Source organism: Pristis pectinata, chromosome 7, assembly GCF_009764475.1.
Source record: "Pristis pectinata isolate sPriPec2 chromosome 7, sPriPec2.1.pri, whole genome shotgun sequence".
NCBI classification, from domain to species: domain Eukaryota; kingdom Metazoa; phylum Chordata; class Chondrichthyes; order Rhinopristiformes; family Pristidae; genus Pristis; species Pristis pectinata.
Window position 1 is genome coordinate 76,856,190 of NC_067411.1, and position 19,689 is coordinate 76,875,878.

General features: G+C 39.4%; 1 protein-coding gene across 4 annotated transcripts in view; it reads left to right on the forward strand.

The window, feature by feature from the left end:
* LOC127572214 (guanine nucleotide-binding protein G(q) subunit alpha) overlaps positions 1–19,689 on the forward strand; it is a 140,063-nt gene that overhangs the window by 57,754 nt on the left and 62,620 nt on the right. For all 4 annotated transcript variants that reach the window (XM_052019155.1, XM_052019157.1, XM_052019156.1 and 1 more), the window contains exon 2: positions 3,430–3,614. In XM_052019155.1, the coding sequence (XP_051875115.1) occupies positions 3,430–3,614 (185 nt within the window). The remainder of the gene's footprint in view (positions 1–3,429; positions 3,615–19,689) is intronic.

The following is a 19,689-nucleotide window of genomic DNA, read 5'->3' on the forward strand; positions in this document are numbered from 1 at the left end:
TCCACAACCATTCACTCAGTTCACCACCAACATACAGTCATAGTAGTTTGTACCATGTTTATGATGTACTGCAGCAACTCACCAAGACTCGTTAGACAACACCTGACAAACCCACGACCTCTACCAGCTAGAAGGACAAGGTCAGCAAAAGCATAGGAACACCACCACCTGGAAGTTGCCCTCAAGCCACACACCATCCTGACTTAGAAATATATCACTGTCTGTTCACTGTTGCTGGGTCAAAATCCTGGAACACTCTCCCTAACAGCATTGTGGGTATACCCACACCTCAAGGACTGCAGTGGTTCAAGAAGGCAGCTCACTGCCACCTTCTCAAGCAATTAGGGATGGGCAATTAAATGCTGGCTCAGCCTACAAAGCCCACATCCCTTGCATGAATAATAAAAAAAATATTTGTACTAGAAAACATCTCATATAAATTAAGTGAAAAAGGAGATGCTAGAATTGGACAGCAAATGCTAAAATTGGAAGAGAAATATTTGGGTGGAATCTTTTACACACAATTTCATATTCTGTGTACAGTTATACAAGTGTAAAATTATACGAAGTCTGCAGCCAGTTTTAACTAAAGCACTCCTCAGTTCTTAATGGTCTCTAAAACATCTGTTTCACCATTAATTAGTAAAGTTGATCCCATTGTACCACATCTGAATAAAAATCAACATCCTAATTGTACCATATTCAAGATTAGTAACTTAAAGTTCCATGGTGAAATAGAAAAGGAATGCAATATAATCATTGATGACGTTTCCTGAAAGATTCCATTAAATAAATACCAACCCAGAACAAGAGCTTTTATTTCAATACATAATGACATTTCTGTGGTCAATTGATTGCTCTTGTTGCATGTTTGCATTTTCATTTGCAGTTTTTCAGTTTTCCTTGGTCTCAACATTTTTAATTATATATGGATACCATTCCAGAGCATGGGTTGTGATTAAGGTATCTGCAACTCATTGGGCAAAAGAAAGAGTTATTAAACAAGGAACAGAGTGCAATTGGAGATGTGGAGTTGTTGGAGATTAAAATTGGGAATCGGTGATGCCACAAAGAGATTTTAAAAACAAGGAAGCAAGGTTTTAAAGGAAGTTTGGCTTAAACAGGAGCCGTTGATGGGCAGCGGGAATTAAAATATGTGAGTAAAACCTGGAGCCAAATAGGATATAGGCAACCGATTTTGGATGTGTGAAAATATATAGCGAATGGACAATGGATACAGGCCAGTGGAGTATTTTTTAAAAATCTCTTAAGAACTGGCGCAAGTGGCTGTGATTTTAAGTGGTGGACATTGTAATAGAAATGAAAGTGGCTACAGAGTTAAATAAGACATTGAAGTTTCAAACAGCCTGTTTTACTTTGAGGTGGTGACTGTATTTTGGGATTGTATTGGTATCATGGGGTATGGAGTTGGTGACCAAAGACTATGCTTTCAGTATTCCCAATTATCCCTTTAATAGTGAATGGACATCAAGGCTGACAAGAAACAGTGGAGCTGTTAAGGCAAATAAGTGTTATCTGCATACATGTGGAAGCTAGTTCTAATCTCTTCATACATTCTGCCTCAGCATAAAGGTGAGGAACCAAAACCAGACTTGAATACTCATGTCACAGTTTGGGGGAATGAGGAGACTGTACTGTTGCATGTGCTGCAGGCAAGGAGGGAACAAGAAATGGCAGAGGCAGCTAACTGGACAATGATTGTGAAGAGTATAGAAGTTTAGTTTTGTTTGATGGCTTTATGAACTTTCAGAGTATACTGTAAAATAGAACAAACATAAACCACGACAAATTAGCAAAATGTATACAAAACTGGCTTGATGGAAGGAGCAGAGGTGGTAGTAGAGGATTGTTTTTCAGATTGGACTTATTCAAGAGGATTCAAGCCCAAGATGTTAGCAAGAGATGAGAACAGCAGGGTACGTAGAGTGCTCTGGAGTTTGATGTACACTTCTCAAAACTGAATCGGGGATTCAAACATCAATAAAGATCAAGCCTGTAACGCATTTCTGGCTGCAAAAGTGAGAGATTTCCCTTTTATAGCTGCATGAGGTTAGAAATACTTGAAACAGTTGGCAGTTTAAGGCATACAGTCCCTGCGTGATTGAAGGCAGAGGTAAGCATTTTAAACTTAACTCATTTTTTTTGACACATGGAATGGAAGTCTGCTGTCATTCTGCAGTGTGCAAAATAGTTTCTTGGCAAGGTTGTGACTAAGATATGAATCTCCAAATTGTGGATCAGCAAAAATATGGTTGGGGAACCTGTGTTCCCAATGCCAATGTGCACATCTATGTTCTAAATGCCCAATATGCAGAATCACCATGTGATCTTAAGCTCCTATTCTGTAAAGAACCACCTCTTATGATTATTTTTAGTATTAGAGCTTCCCTGGAGAATATTATGAAGCCTGACCTACTTTGGGAACACTTCTTTCATTTGATTTAACTGCTTAAATTATTTCTGCTTCTGTTCTCTACTTGGCTGGAGATGTTGATGATGTACCATGAAAGATATGGTTAGGTTTCTTTCTGAAAACAATCCCTTGCCAAATAGGGGCACTTGCTACAGAAAGCAATTGATTTAAGACGAGTTTTTTTTTGTTTTGCTAACACATTCGGTGCCGTGTATCTTGCACACGACTAATTTTTTAAATAAATGTTAACACTAATAACTTCAGTGTGTTTGAAGGTCTACGTCAATATTAACACCAGTTACATTTTTAAGACTTTTGTTTGACTATTTTTATTCCCAAAACAAATCGGTGATGTAATTATATCAAATCTGCCACTGTCTTTTTTAGTGCAAAATAAGTGCAAGGTTTCACCTATGGAACAGTATTGAAAGTAGTAAGTGGTATTTGTGTTTCATGGTTAAAGTGTTGCATTTGCTGCAGCATTATGTTTTAAAAATTTTAAGTTAATAGTAATTATTTTCAGATAATAGTGGAATGTAAGAGCTGTGCAAAGAGATAATTAGAGAGCAACAATTAAGGCTGAACTTCATGACTTGTTGTAGGGTGGTTGCTCAGTAGCAAGAGTTAGTTTTTTCTTTGTAATACTGTGCTCGTGTGCCAGACTCCTGAAGGAACTTGAAGGAAAATCACAGTCTTTGTGAAGTACATGCTGAATCCCAGAAAATGCTTTGTGAATGACTTTCAATGAAATTGTATCATGTTGCAGTAAAATTTAACACATTCATTACGGACAGACAAAATCCAAAATAGATTAGCAAATATCTTGCAAAATAAAAACATTTTAGGGGTTTACTTATTTCAGTAATGTATTCAGTTAAAGAGCTGTCATGGCAAGGGTGACTGCAATGTGATTTGATTTAGTATAATTCCTGTTCAGATTTACTGAGTAGAAATGAAGACTGTTGACTGTGTACTGCTTTGGTTTGTTTTCTCAGGCACTGGAGAAAGTGGCAAGAGCACATTCATCAAACAGATGCGAATCATCCACGGTACAGGGTACTCCGATGAGGACAAACGAGGTTTCACAAAGCTGGTCTATCAGAATATCTTCACTGCCATGCAGGCTATGATCAGAGCAATGGATACACTCAAAATACAGTACAAATATGACCATAATAAGGTAAATTGGTGGTGAAGTTTGTTTCAAAGATATTATACAACTATTTCGTTTGAATTTTTATCTTGACCAAGGGTACTTGAAATATGTCATGTACCAGATTTGTCTAGCCCCACCAAAAAAAAGCTGAATTAACTTGTTACTTCAGTCAAAATGGCAGCAGTCCAACTGTTTGTTTTGTTTTCATCAGTGGTTGCTGCTGTAGGTATGTATTGGTTATGCAGTAAAAATGTTAAACTCAACATTATTGATACTGAATTATAACATGGTATATTTAAAAAAAGTAAATTCACACTTTAACACGAGTGACGCACTTTGCCATTTTTGAAGAAAAGTTTGTGCGGGAAGATAAACATGATTGCTTGGAACTCAAGTCCAATACATTTGTGGATAAAAATACAATTCCACTTGTATTTTTCAATAAACAGTGGCCAGCAAAAATTTATAAATTCACGCTCTGGCTTGTGCAATATGTCGATGTGTGTGTTAATATTTCCCACAACTACATCATTCAGTAATGGGAATTTTCATCCTGATTTTTTTTTGTTCTTGGGGCCAAACTTTTTAAAAAAAAAAGTTTAGCATGGCTGTTGTTGGGAAACTCAGGATCAGCATCTAAAGAATTGATCAAAGCTGCATTAACTTGTTACTTCAGTCAAAATGTGAATTCGAAGAAGTCTTGATCACGTTGGAGGGGATGCGATTGCACCTGCATTAGTGTCCCAGACTCATGGATGTCCTGGGAGGAAAATCACAGACTTTATAGAGTGCTTGCTGAATCCCGGAAAATACGTTGTAAATGATTTCTATTGAAATTGTATCGTATTGTGTTAAGTGGTAAAATTTCTTGGTTGATAATAGTTGGAACCAATAGAGAATATATGTAGGAATGTATTTTTATTTTGTAATGTGAAATTTGTTTGATACTTCCATTATCAGATGCAAATGCACTGGATCTTATTCTGTTGTTAAAGCATTGTGTGGTCTAATAGAATTACATAGATTTACAGCGCTGCAACAAACTATGCAGACAATGTGATTCAGGAAGTGGCTCTTCAGACACCAGGAGAAAGTGGTTGAGGAAGATTCTGGCTGTGATCTTCCCTTTGGCGGACAACAGGGAGACAATGCAGGGAGTTAATGCAGTCATATTTTTCTCCTTTCTTGAAGGTGGTCATGTTGTTTTTCATGTGGCACATTGGCTTATTGATACTTCATCAATCAGGTTTGACGGCGAGGCTGGAGTAGGATAGTTTGCAATTGAATTGAGTCAGAGACACGTGCTTCAAGGACAGGCAAAGTTGTGGAGTTCTGTCCTTGATAAATTCCTATCTGTTTTAGGCTCTTAGTTGGCTGGGCCCTTTGGTGTTTGGGCCATAGATGGTCCTGGCAGTTGTGAGGAATCCACCCATTGTCATGGTTATCTGCGAGCTGCATGACATCCAGCATTCTTTCCACCAACCATCTGTTCTTTGGTTCGTGGGTTTTCTGTTGGACTTAAGCCTTTGGGGTAGTAGAGCTGTTTCTTTTCCCTAGAGGCATAATAGAATTCCCAAATTGAGAACAGTATGTACTTGTGGTTAATTAATTACTGAATTTCCTCGTAATCCTTATTAAACCAGTCCTCTTTTTTTTTTGGTAGAGAAGCCAAGAGTCTCTAATTATGGTGGACTTCAGGGCAGGCCATGCAGTGTGAATGTGTGGCTCCAACTGGATGAGTTGTCAAGTTGTACGTGAAGCACTGATTGAAAGGAGCATTGTTTGGCGGGTCCTTGAGATGTGGAACATTGATTTTCTTGTGGCGGTGTTTCCATTGCTTCTGCTGTTTTGGGACTTTGCCGATGGAGATAACAGTGGATTAGACGGTGGTCATTCCAACAGTCATTGGTACCTGTCATGACATGGGTAATGTGCATATCCTGGTGGGCTCTCACTGTCATGAAGACCTATTTAAACAGGTGCCAGTACCTGAATAAAGGGTATTGCAATGGGTTCTGTGCTCCTCTTTCTGAAAGAGGGTGTTGACTATGACAGGACCATGATCCAAGCATTTCCTTAGGAGGAGGACACCACTGAAGTTACCTATTCCTACTCGCTCCTTGTTAGTTCCCCTTGCTAGAGGATTGTGCGTTTTCTAACCTTGGCATTGAATTTGCCCAAGAGACTTAATTTTTCTTCCTTGGGATATGAAGACCAGGGCTTTTTCAAACTCTGATTTGAAGTCCTCCTTGGCTGTAGGTTCTGGGGTCGGGTTGCATGTGCTGATGACTCTGCTGTGCTGGTTCCATAGGAGAGTGAACCAGAGAATCATGAGGTGTTCCTTTATCCCACAGCGGGAGTCTGTGAGTCGCTAGACTAGCTGCTGCTTGACTGGGAAACCCACCTCATGCAGATGGCATTCCTCTGCAGAAGACGATATACTCACCTTGTACTTTGAGCCGACCATCTCCTGCACGTCATGTCTCACTTAGAGTGGTGATGTTGTTGCCAGAGTATCGAACTTCCTGAGCTATGATTGTGACTCTCCGATCTGTCACTGTTGGAACTGTTCACAATGGTCCTGACGTTCCAGGTCCTGAACTTCATATTGACGAGGGGAAGTTGCTTGTGTGTAACTTTAAATATGGATGGCCATTGCACACCAGCTGACAAACAAGCATGTTCAAAAGTGAGACCTTCATTAGGTGATGAGGGGATCAATGATGACTAGGACTCTGCTGCATATACGCGTCTAGGTGGGCACATGTTTAGGCACCAATCTGCAGCCAGGATGAACGCACACCCACACGTGGGCGGGCTCAAGAACAGATGCCCTTGCCCACTGCTTGCTCCTCATTTTACTCCACCCACCCACCTCTTGACTTATTTCAACCTCAATCTTCCCAGTCCCTGAATCTCTTCTCCTTCAGTGTCTCCCTTGCCTCCTGACCCTTGCACTCTCCCTCAGCACCCCTGCTCCTCCTTCCAATCCTGACACTCTTCCCCCATCACCCTTAATTCTCTGCTCTCACTCCTCTGCACCTTTTCTCCACCACTTCCACTTTACTGAGGTTGGCCAGCACATTGGAAGAACTCACTTGCCCTTTGAAAAGTACAATGTCTTTTTATAAAGAGGACTGAAACAATCTCAGCTTAACCCACTATTTAAGGAATAACCCCTGTTATATTACCTTATGTATGTACTGAATTCTCCGGAAGGGAGTGTGTACCCATTAGTTTACAATTCACAAATGGGTGTTTAAACAGAACAAATGCTGTTGCTTGGTTCTCGTAATTTTAAAGTATGTAACTTCAAAACTGTTATTGAGCAGTTTCAGAGCCAAATTCAAATTCTGCTTCAACCAGTAGAAATACTGCATTATTTCCATTGGAGTTTAAGTATGAGGTGACTCTGTTTGAAGTGATTATTGTTTTCTGTGAACTCAATACAATGGCATTTAAAATCATGCATAAATAGAACGGAAGGGCAGTTTTAAAGTATGCATTTACTTCAAGCATACCAACGCGATTACAACGATGCATTATGCACTGATTTTAATATTTTTGTGAAGATTATCAAATTACTTTCTTAGTCTGGAATGTTAAATGTTTATGGGGGTGAAATTCATGAGGTTTTAAAATGTTAAATATTTTGAGTTTTAATTCAGTTTAGTTATTAGTGGCTCTGTATGAGTATCTATTACAGTTTCAGTGGGAGTGTTAGGTTTATGTAGAAGGAAAGCCACACAGCATGTGCAGGAACAAGCTTCTAGAGCACTTTGCAAATTAATGTACACTTACTGATTGTATTAAAAATGAACTGAAAATTCAAACTTGGCAATAATTGTTTTTTCTGGACTTGATTTAGGAATAGTTTTGTCCCCAGGAGTAGTGCTAATCTAAGTTTTCAGACTTCGGCAGTGTTTAATATGACCATAGCTTGCCCACTTCACATCCCAATAACATGTAAGATGATAATGTGCTTACCACTGCGAAACTTTTAAGTCCGCAATGAATGTTAGCAATGTTGTTTTTTCATATCAATTATCCATTGTCTTCAACTTCACTTACAGAAGGATTTGGTTTACTGTAAAAGCTGCTTGTCCAAAAATTGCTTTGTTGATTTCTACAGGGAGGAAATAATCCTCTTCTGACATTTTGTTGCACTTGAATGTACTGCAGATTAATTTGATTATAGGTTGAGATTTTTAATGAAAAATGCTGCAACAAAATACTTAGCAAAACAATTTCTTGAATATTACGTTTTTAATGAATGAGCTCATACTGGAAGGTTTTGGCTTTTCATAGGAGTCCACTTGAGTCCCAATTGGCACTATCCCAGTTGCTGATTGTAGACATGACTTTTTCCTAAACGTCTGCCATTTACATGATGGAAACAGCTTTCCTATCGGCTAGCAGAGCTTGTGTCTAAAAATTGGATACCAAGTCAAAATGGCCACTGGGCCTTTGGGTACAGCTGAATAAGGTACTTGGTCAGCAGTCAGTTTCATTCTTCAGACAGCACTACAGATATTTGAAGAACTAGCGGCACAGTACCATGTGACAATTGCTTTGGTATTCAGCTGCTAGGTCACTCAAGAAATAGGTGAAGAATGCCTCCTGACATCTTATTTCTCTTAGGGTTACTTGTATATTGTTGGGGAAAATGACTAGAAAATCCCCAAGGCCATGAAGATGGTGGGAAGAAATCTTCCCCCAGGCTACTCTTCACCTGCTTCACAGTTCCTTCTCTAAAGTTCCTCCTCCCCACCACCCACTGTTTTATCTTTCTCCATTTTTCTTGGCCACTTTTCATCCTTCTGTCCTTTTTCTTACCATTCCTCTTATTCCCTTCCCTTTTTATCCTTCTTGATTCTTTCTCTTCTCTAAATCTTCTTTTGCTTTTGCCCTCTCCTCCACAGGCAAGAGTAGATATAGGACCGATAGAAAACAACGCTGGAGAAATTGTAATGGGAGACAAGGAGATGGCAGAGGAACTGAATGAGTATTTTGCATCAGTCTTCACTGAGGAAGACATCAGCTGTATACTGGACACTAAAAGGTGTCAGGGAAGAGAAGTGTGTGCAGTCACAATTACAACAGAGAAGGTACTCAGGAAGCTGAATGGTCTCAGGGTAGATAAATCTCCCGGACCAGATGGAATGCACCCTCGTGTTCTGAAGGAAGTAGCTGTAGAGATTGCAGAAGCTTTAGTAATGATCTTTCAAGAATCAATAGATTTCTGGCATTGTTCCGGAGGACTGGAAAATTGCAAATGTCTCTCCGCTATTTCAGAAGGGTACAAGGCAGTAAAAAGGAAATTATAGACCTGTTAGCCTGACATCGGTGGTTGGGAAGTTGTTGGAGTCGATTGTCAAGGATGAGGTTACGGAGTACCTGGAGGCACATGACAAGATAAGCCGAACTCAGCATGGTTTCCTTAAAGGAAAATCCTGCCTGACAAACCTATTGCAATTTCTTGAGGAAATTACAAGCAGGCTAGAAAGGAGATGCAGTGGATGCTGTGTATTTGGATTTTCAGAAGACCTTTGACAAGGTGCCGCACATGAGGCTGCTAAACGAGGTAAGAGCCTATCGAATTACAAGAAAGTTACAAGCATGGATAGAGCATTGGCTGATTGGCAGGAAACAGAGTGGGAATAAAGGGATCCCATTCAGGTTGGCTGCCGGTTACCAGTGGTGTTCCACGGGGGTCCATGTTGGAGCTGCTTTTTACGTTGTATAGCAATGATTTGGATTATGGAATAAATGGCTTCGTGGCTAAGTTTGCCAATGATACAAAGATAGGTGGAGGGGTGGGTAGTGTTGAGGAAACGGAGAGTCTGCAGAGAGACTTGGATAGACTAGGAGAATGGGCAAAGAAGTGGCAAATGAAATACAATGTTGGAAGGTGTATGGTCATGCACTTTGGTAGAAGAAATAAATGGGCAGACTGTTATTTAAATGGGGAGAAAATTCAAAATTCAGAGATGCAAAGGGACTTGGGAGTCCTCGTGCAGGATACCCTAAAAGTTAACCTCCAGGTTGAGTTGGCGGTGAAGAAGGCAAATACAATGTTGGCATTCATTTCTAGAGGAATAGAATATAAGAGCAGGGATGTGATGTTGAGGCTCTATAAGGCATTGGTAAGACCTCAATTGGAGTACTGCGTGCAGTTTTGGGCTCCTTATTTAAGAAAGGATGTGCTGACGGAGAGGGTTCAGAGAAGATTCACTCAAATGATTCCAGGAATGAGTGGGTTAACATATGAGGAACGCTTGACGGCTCTTGGGCTGTACTGCTTGGAGTTCAGAAGAATGAGGGGGGACCTCAAGAAACATTTCGAATGTTAAAAGGCCTGGACAAAATAGATGTGGCAAAGTTCTTTCCCATGGTAGGGGAGTCTAGTACAAGAGGGCACGACTTCAGGATTGAAGGGCGCCCATTCAGAACAGAGATGTGGAGAAATTTCTTTAGCCAGAGAGTGGTGAATATGTGGAATTTGTTGCCACGGGCGGCTGTGGAGGCAAAGTCATTGGGTGTATTTAAGGCAGAGATTGATAGGTATCTGAGTAGCCAGGGCATCAAAGGTTATGGTGAGAAGGTGGGGGAGTGGGGCTAAATGGGAGAATAGATCAGCTCATGGTGGAGCAGACTCGATGGGCCGAATGGCTGACTTCTGCTCCTTTGTCTTATGGTCTTCCCCATTCCTTTTTTATCCCTGTTTTTCTTTCCTACTCCCTTTCTTCATCCTCTTACCCATTCCATTCCAAACATTGCTAATTGTCATCCTTTGTCTTCATTACTCCGTCTCTTCAAACCTCTCTCTTCATTTCCTTAACGATTCCTCCCCTCCTAGACCTCAGTTTTAATCCCCTTGTTCTTCCCTCAACCCACCATCTTGCAAATGGCTGTCTGTGTTTAAGAAAAAGATGGTTCATCATTTCAAATCAAGGAAAATATGTTAAAATGCTGAAACCTGGATTAAATGCATTCCTTGAAGATGTGTAAGTGTCACTCCAGCAATTGTTCAACCATTCTATTTTCTTTTTGTGAACATGTATTATCTAACTCACTGTTTTTTCACAACCTGCTGTTAGTACAATTTAAATTATTCCTAAAATTGAACATTATTCTGCTTCCTGTAAATGGCTTTGGGTGCCAGTTCATGCATGTTACAAATGATATTGTATTTCACAAACAGGAAGCAATAGGATATGATACTGATACGTAACTATACATCCCTTTGGCAGACTGATTGTTGTCTTTAAAAAATGACGAAGGTTGAAAGAATTCTTTCTGTCCAAATTGTTGCGACAATTTTCAGATTTTGAGTAAATGATGGGAATTTAGCCAAATAAATATTATTGATAAGTTGCTTTATTATTGTCACGTGTACTGAGATACAGTGGAAAACTTAGTTTTGCAAACTATCCATACAGACCATTTCAAAACATAAGTGCATTGAGGTAGTAAAAAGGAAAATAATAACAGAATATAGTGTTACAGTAAGAGAAAGTTCAGTGCAGGCAGACAAAAAGGTGCAAGGCCGTAATGAGGTAGATCATGAGCTCAAGAGTCCATCTTATCATAAAGGGGACTATTCAATTGTCTATAACAGTGGGATATGAGTTGTCCTTGTTCCTGGTGGTATGTGCTTTCAGGCTTTTGTATCTTCTGCAAGGGGGGGAAAGAAGAGAGAATGCCCAGAGTGGGTGGGGTCTTTGATTATGTTGGCTGCTTTACCAAGGCTGCAAGAAGTAGACAGAGTCCATGGAGGGGAGGCTGGTTTCCATGATGTGCTGAGTTGTGTCCACGACCCTCTGCAGTTCCTTGCAGTCTCGGGCAGAGCAGTTGCCGTACCAAGTCCTAATACATCCGGGTAGGATGCTTTCTATGATGTATCTATAAAAAGTGATAAAGGAGGACTTCAGACTCGATGCAACAATCATTTGCTCCATCTAGTAAAATAAAGGATAAGTTGTACTTTTAACTTGCCATCCACTGAATGGCTTTGTCTCATCTTTGAGAAATCTATGCTTGTATATATAAAAAAAAATATGATGCACAGTTGTAAGCAAAGAAATAAAGGAATTACAGAGCGCCTGGAGTTCATCCACTTGTAGCAAGTTTAGGTCAAAGTTGGGGAAAAATGTATTTTTACATGTGGCATAGAAATGAATCCACAAAGAATTCATTTAAGGTTATCATTACATCTAAGTTAAATTTGTTTCTCAATTGTCATCATGTATTGGATTCCTATTTTTGTAGAATCTGAATGTGGTAATTTGTTAAGTAGCTTCAGATTACTTGAAGCTAATTTAAAAACGGTGGACGCTGGGAATGTACAGCAGGTTAGTCAGCAATTTAAACATGAGAAAAACAGCATGTTTGCAGTTCAGATACTTGGTCACAACTTTCATCCATCTCTTATGATGCACTAAAGAATTGTTAACCATGTCACGTCTATTTCTTGCACTTTTGCTCTCATCTCCTCTCCTTCCTACCAGCTGGTTCCTCTTGTCCTCACCTCCCATCCCACTGGCCTCCACGTTCCATGAATCCTCCCCTATAATTTCTACCAGCAGGCACATCTTCTCTGGACCTCCCATGTCAAAATTCTGAAGAAGCTGTTTCTTCTCAGTTCCCTGGTCCATGCTTCCATCTCCACCAGTCACTGCCCTTATGGCAATTTCCCATGCAGCCACAAGAGATGCAGCACCTGCTCTTTTTACCTCTTCTCCCCAGCCATTCAGGGACTCAAACAATTCTTTGTGATATGGCAGTGCACTTGCATCTTCCAATTTAGTGTATTGCATTTAGTCATATCATCGGCATTTCTAGAAACTAAATGCAGATTGGATAAGTACTTTGTTGAACACCTCCATTCAGTCTGCAAGGGCAACCCTTGCTTTCAGTTGCTCACCACTTTAATTCTCAGCTCCACTCCCACCCTTACTCCGTTGCCCTTGGCCTTGTACGTTGCCCCAACAATGCTCAGCAGATGGTTGAGGAACGCCACCTTATCTTCCATGTTGGGTATTTTCAGTATGACTCTATATTTCTTTCAACAATTTAAAGTACCCCGTCTGTCTCTCCCCGAATTTATTTCTTCCTGTCTTCAAGTGCTATTTTTGTCTTAAAGAAATTGTCATATTAACACATTTATCCTAGACATACCTTCTGTTCTCTCCACCCTTTCCCTTTTCTGCAACTTAAATGCACTTGATTTTTCAATTTTCCATTGTAATGAATGGTCCTCAACCTGAAACCTTGCCTCTTTTTCTTTCCCTAATGATGCTGCCTGATCTGATGAGTACTTGTAACATTCTCTGCTTTTGTTTTCAATTTCCAACATCTGCAATTTCTTATTGCAATAATTTTTTCTATTTATTTGACATTTTTCCATTGATTTTGAACCCATTGATTTAGTCGGTTCAAAACATTCATGATTCCAGAACAATTGGGAGGAAAACAATTACAAAAGGTGATTTAAAAATTGTTGATTTAGTCACTATTGGAACTGCTTATCAAATGGCACGGGATAACACTGATTGATTTAAAATGATATATAAGCTTCATTAAGCAGCTTACATATTGCTCTATTGCTCTTTTATTCCATTAAGTATCTTTCAACAGATGTATTGGCTTCCTACATCACCCCACAGCCCTCCATCTGAAGGCGCACAACAGTGAGCGTTACCGCTCCTCTCAACAAGCTCAATATTGGCTGAGTGAAGACTACCAAGAGGGCTTGCAGTGATGGAGCTGCAAATAGAGCTCTGGTTGAATTGGGCTGAGCTGAGTTGTGAAATGGCAGGAACAGAATGCAGGGCTTGGAGCTTTTGGTATGTGTTTCTATGAAAATAGGCACGATTGCTCTATCTAGGTGCATTGATGGGGACAACCGTTAGCTATAGAAATACACTCAGAAACAACACTAAACATTTTGAGGCAATTGAGGAAAGGGTGATATTGGCAAAGTCTGTGATGTAGTAGTGCTGCTAGGTTGGGTGAGATAATATTCTGCAATGAGAAGAAATTAATAAAGGGTCAAGGCTGCAAGTTTGCATGAAATCCCTGCACCCGTGTCTGAGTACTCAAAAGCAAATAATTCTGATGCTGTAATTTGCCAAAGTCAATATTCACTGGTAATACCATGTTGCAAACTATTAAAATATTTTAGCTTGGAGCTGTATTCCAGCAGTTCCAACAGGCCAAAGAGGCAAAATGTTTGAGAAGAGGGTTATGAGATAATAGTGTCCAATAATTCAGAATTAGATAGTTGGCTTGGTGTTTTTCAGGCAAAACTTTTATGAAGGTTTATGAAGTATGTTATGTGTCATCTCTGCTCATCTCCAGGCAGACTTCACTGTGGAGGCTGGGGTTTGTTTTATAACTGTGAATTAACCTCTCCTTATGAAGTATTGCCAAATTAATTTAAGATGAAATCTTGGACGTCTGAAGAGAACCGAGAAGGAACAAATTGATTTGGAAGTTGTGCACGCATCAATATGAGGAAACAGACTAGAAGAATGGGTTTATCTCAAAAGAATTGGAATACAGAAATGAGAAATTGACATTTCAGCTTTTTAGAGCCTTGGTCAAATCCCAGGAGTACTACATTCAGTTTTCAGCACAGCATACCACAAAGGTTATTTTTGGCTTTGGCACATGACAGTGCAGTCGATCAAAATTGAAGTAGGATTTTAAGGGTTAAGCTTTGAGGAGTGCTGGATGAGGTTTTACTTTATCATCCTTGGTGATTAGATGTGATAAGAGCTGATTTAATTGAGGAATTTTAAAAGAGAAAAAGATTCAGTAGGGTAAATGTAGGGCAATGATTTCTCTGGTGGGAAGCTCCAGAAACAGCGCATTATCTTAAAATTAGATTCAAGCCCATTGGGATGAAATCAGAAAAGACAGTAGCCGAAATCTGGAACACTCTAACCTGCTCACATTTACCCCCTCCTACTGATAGTGGATCAGTTGAAATTTTCAATAGATTGATAGATTTTTGTTGAAAATAGTATTCTAAAGAATGTGGAACAAGTTTTGGTATATAAATTTGACATGCACATCAATCATGATTGACCAGAATAGGCTCGGGCAGCTGAATGGCCAACTCCTTTACCCATACTACCACCTGGATTCTGCATACCCAAATTCTCTTTCCATGTGGAATATTTTGAATGTACTCTCTCAGCAAAAGCAGCTAATAGAATGTCAATCAATACTTAAAACAACTTAATTATGCACACATTTTTAGCGGTGAGATCAAAAGCTCAAAGAGCCAGCACAGAGCTGGATGATCAAGCATTCTAAAATGGTGTGATGTTCTCTGTGCTGCTAGAATAAAGGGCAAGTCATTTGTGCAACACAGATGGAGACTGTTACTTGTAAGTGTGCCGTATTGCTGGAATACCCTTGAAAATCAGTAAGAAATTTCCTGGATATTTTGTGCTTTCTAAATAGCCTTAACAAATTCCTTTGGAAATACCAGTATAGGGCTGCCCACGACACAGTTTATCTTTTGGAATTTAGTAAAGACAGCGCCAGGTAACCATGATTAGAGATTAACTATTAAACTAATGTGGATTGCTCTGAGGACTGGGGGAAATGTTCATTGACTTCCAGTCGACAAGTTCATGGTGTTTGTTGTGGTATTCACTTAATGCATGAAGGCCATCATCTCCTTAATAAACACCTCTCCATGCATGATAATGTCATGGATGTTATTCTACACTGTTTGAATTCACAAACGCCTTTAAGGATCCACATGCTCAACCTCCAGCAGGCAACTTCAATTGTGATAAAGCTTGGAATGCAAAATGTAATTTTCAAGTAGACATCAACATTTACTGAAAGACCTGTCACAGAAAATCCCTAACTTTCATCTTACTCATGACTTATGGACATCTCTGAACTGCATCCAGACAGACCACAGCAGATGTGCTCTGTTGATGCACAAATGGAAAGCTGACCACTTAACCGGTCATCTCCAGGTTGTCATCAGGAACATGCAATGGGACATAAAATAATTATTTTCTGATCCATACATATGAAGGGATTATTACGGCAATACCTTCTGCCACCCTGATGCAATTACCTAGTTTAAATATGTAAATGTAAAATTACATCTGTTGCTACTGTATATGCCCACACCAGCCGTTCAAAGAGGAAGATTTAACTAAAGCAAGCTGATCAGTAACTTGCAGAGAGCGAATGCTGCACGTCTGATGCTTGATAATGAGTAGAAGAAGAGTTGGTACAAAAAAGTCTGAAATTAACACACAGTACAATTAGTAATTCAAAATATCTCATTTTATTTCAGAGCTAAAAGATAAGGTGAAAAATCAATAATGTCTTAAGATGAAACTGCAGGAAAGATCTCATCTTTTACCTGTCATTATTTGTTGTAAATGTATTTTTACTTTTAACACTCTTGTTACATATTTCATGATTAAAATTCAAAGGTAACAGATCTGCAACACCTAATCCAACTCAGTTTTAAATCAGACCCATTTATTTGGTGTTTATAACTATTAAATCTGTCCTGCAGTGCAAAACCAAGCCTAATTCTACAATTTAGTGACTACATGGATGAATTGTTAATTATCTAATGAGCTCAAGATTGCAAGGATACAGGGATTTTAAACGTCCATTATGTAGGTTGTGAAAGTGAGAGGATAACTTGGAATGGATGTAATTTATTTTGTAATCTCTTGTGATATTTCAGTAGTATGGAGTGCTGCTTGTCCTTCAGGATCTGTATATGAAGGAATGTAATGGGAAGTGAATTGAAGCAAGGAACATGTGTTGCACAAAAAGACAAGAAATGACAAAAGGATTAAATTGCACACTGGGGAAAAGAAAAATAGATTTAAACATTCAGGCAATGATGAAGAACATTGACCCATATCTTGTAATTTTTCCATACCATTCAGCACAATTGAGCAGACCATAATTTGCACTGAGTAAATTTTGATATTGCTTCTTAACTCAAGGTAGATAATTTAATGTACTTGCTTGTCAACAGCAAAGCAAACGTAGAACCATGTGAAATACTTCTTACTGAATCTTAAGAAACTATTTTTCTCTATTATTTTGCATGATTGGTTAATCACATTAACTGAAATACACTCAACGTTTCAGGAACAGCACCGTCCCCTCCACTATCAGATTTCTGAACGGTCCATGAACACTACCTCATTATTCCTCTTTTGCACTATTTATTTAATTTTGTAACTTATAGTAATTTTTATGTCTTTGTTTTGCATTGTACAGCTGCCGCAAAACAACAGATTTTATGATTTCAAATAGGTCCAGTAAATCTTCTCTTAACTGTTTCCAACACATTAACATCTTTGCTAAATAAGGAGACCAATACAATACATAGTACTTCCAGATGTGATTTCACTAATGCCCTGAATAACTGAAGCATAACCTCCCTACTTTTGAATTCCGTATGTGCATACCAGTGTGCTGTGAATGATGCATGAGGACACCCAGATCCCTTGGCATTCCAAAGCTCTGATCATTGAATTTTTTTTATTATTTTCTCCTCAAAATGGTTAATTTTATACTTTTCACACTGCATACTCCATTTTGCCACATCTTTGTCAATGGACTTAACCTGTCTTTATCCCTTTGTAGCTTCCTTGTGTCCTCTTCACAACTTAGTTTCCCAGCTGATTTTGTATTATGAATAAAATTAGCAAATGTACCTTTGGTCTGTTCATCCAAATCACTTAAATAAATTCTAAAGAAAGTTGAGGTGCCAGCACTGATCCCTGTGGCACTCACTGTATCTTGCCAACTAGAAAAAGAGCCATTTACAGTGGCATGCAAAAGTTTGGGCACCCCTGGTCAAAATTTCCATTACTGTGAATAGATAAGCGAGTAAAAGATGACCTGATTTCCAAAAGGCATAAAGTTAAAGATGACGCATTCCTTTAATATTTTAAGCAAGATTACTTTTTTATTTCCATCTTTTACAGTTTCAAAAAAGGAAAAGGGCCTGATGCAAAAGTTTGGGCACCCTGTATGGTCAGTACTTAGTAACACCCCCTTTGGCAAGTATCACAGCTTGTAAGTGCTTTCTGTAGCCAGTTAAGAGTCTTTCAATTCTTCTTTGGGGGATTTTTGCCCATTCTTCCTTGCAAAAGGCTTCTAGTTGTGTGAGATTCTTGGGCCGTCTTGCGTGCACTGCTCTTTGAGGTCGGTCCACAGATTTTCGATGATGTTTAGGTCGGGACTGTGAGGGCCATGGCAAAACCTTCAGCTTGTGCCTCTTGAGGTAGTCCGTTGTGGATTTTGAGGTGTGTTTAGGATCGTTATTCTGTTGTAGAAGCCATCCTCTTTTCATCTTCAGCTCTTTTACAGACGGTGTGATGTTTGCTTCCAGAATTTGCTGGTATTTAATTGAATTCATTCTTCCCTCTACCAGTGAAATGTTCCCCGTGCCACTGGCTGCAACACAAGCCCAAAGCATGATCGATCCACCCCCGTGCTTAACAGTTGGAGAGGTGTTCATTTCATGAAATTCTGCATCCTTTTTTTCTCCAAACATACCTTTGCTCATTGTGGCCAGAAAGTTCTATTTTAACTTCATCAGTCCACAGGACTTGTTTCCAAAATGCATCAGGCTTGTTTAGATGTTCCTTTGCAAACTTCTGACACTGAATTTTGTGGTGAGGACGCAGGAAAGTTTGGAGAAAAAAGGGTGCAGAATTTCATGAAAAGAACACCTCTCCAACTGTTAAGCACGGGGGTGGATCGATCATGCTTTGGGCTTGTGTTGCAGCCAGTGGCACGGGGAACATTCCACTGGTAGAGGGAAGAATGAATTCAATTAAATACCAACAAATTCTGGAAGCAAACATCACACCGTCTGTAAAAGCAAAAAGCCGAAGATGAAAAGAGGATGGCTTCTACAACAGGATAACGATCCTAAACACACCTCAAAATCCACAGTGGACTACCTCAAAAAGGTTTTGCCATGGTCCTCTCAGTCCCCCGACTTAAACATCATTGAAAATGTGTGGATAAACCTCAGAAGAGCAGTGCATGCAAGACGGCTCAAGAATCTCACAGAACTAGAAGCCTTTTGCAAGGAAGAATGGGCGAAAATCCCCCAAACAAGAATTGAAAGACTCTTAGCTGGCTGCAGAAACCGTTTACAAGCTGTGATACTTGTCAAAGGGGGTGTTACTAAGTACTAACCATGCGGGGTGCCCAAACTTTTGCTTTGGGCCCTTTTCCTTTTTTGTTATTTTGAAACTGTAAAAGATGGAAATAAAAAAGTAATCTTGCTTAAAATATTAAAGAAATGTGTCATCTTTAACTTTATGCCTTTTGGAAATCAGGTCATCTTTTACTCGCTTATCTATTCACAGTAACGGAAATTTTGACCAGGGGTGCCCAAACTACGGCATGCCACTATATGTTTCCTGTTAGCTAGCCAAGCTTCCATCCATGCTAATATATCAACTCCTAAACCATGAGCTTTTATTTTCTCTGAAAATCATTGATGCAGTACCTTACCAAATATCTTCTGGAAGTGTTAATACAGATGACCCTTTTGTTATAGCCATTTGGGTTATAGAAATTGGCCATTTGTTACAATTCACAAAAATTCAATATACAGAATAAAATTCGCTCTCGTGGAATTTATGTGGGGGCTGAAATAAAAGGAAATAAATCAACAATTCATTTCTTTCAACTCGCATACCTTGATGCATGCGCTGACGATGCAGCTTCGTGTTACGGAAAATCGCAATAAGGCCTGTATTTTAGGAATGCAACATCTCCATAAACACGGGGTTGTCTATACAGGACATCAGCCTGTTCTGTTTTATCCACATTTTGGTGTCAGTCTCCGAGCTTGCTTAATCTTAGTGACCGGTGGTGATATTCACTTCTTGTGTCATACTTTATTGGCAGCCCAGGTGGTTTTTGCAGCAGGTTCTTTTTTGGTAACTGCCTTGATCACACCCACTGCCACCGTCTGTCTCGGGTCACAGACAGCAAAGGGGCCAGGAGGTGGATATGTTACTTCAAGGAACTCCAATTAATTGGTCAGAGCTATCTTTTGCGT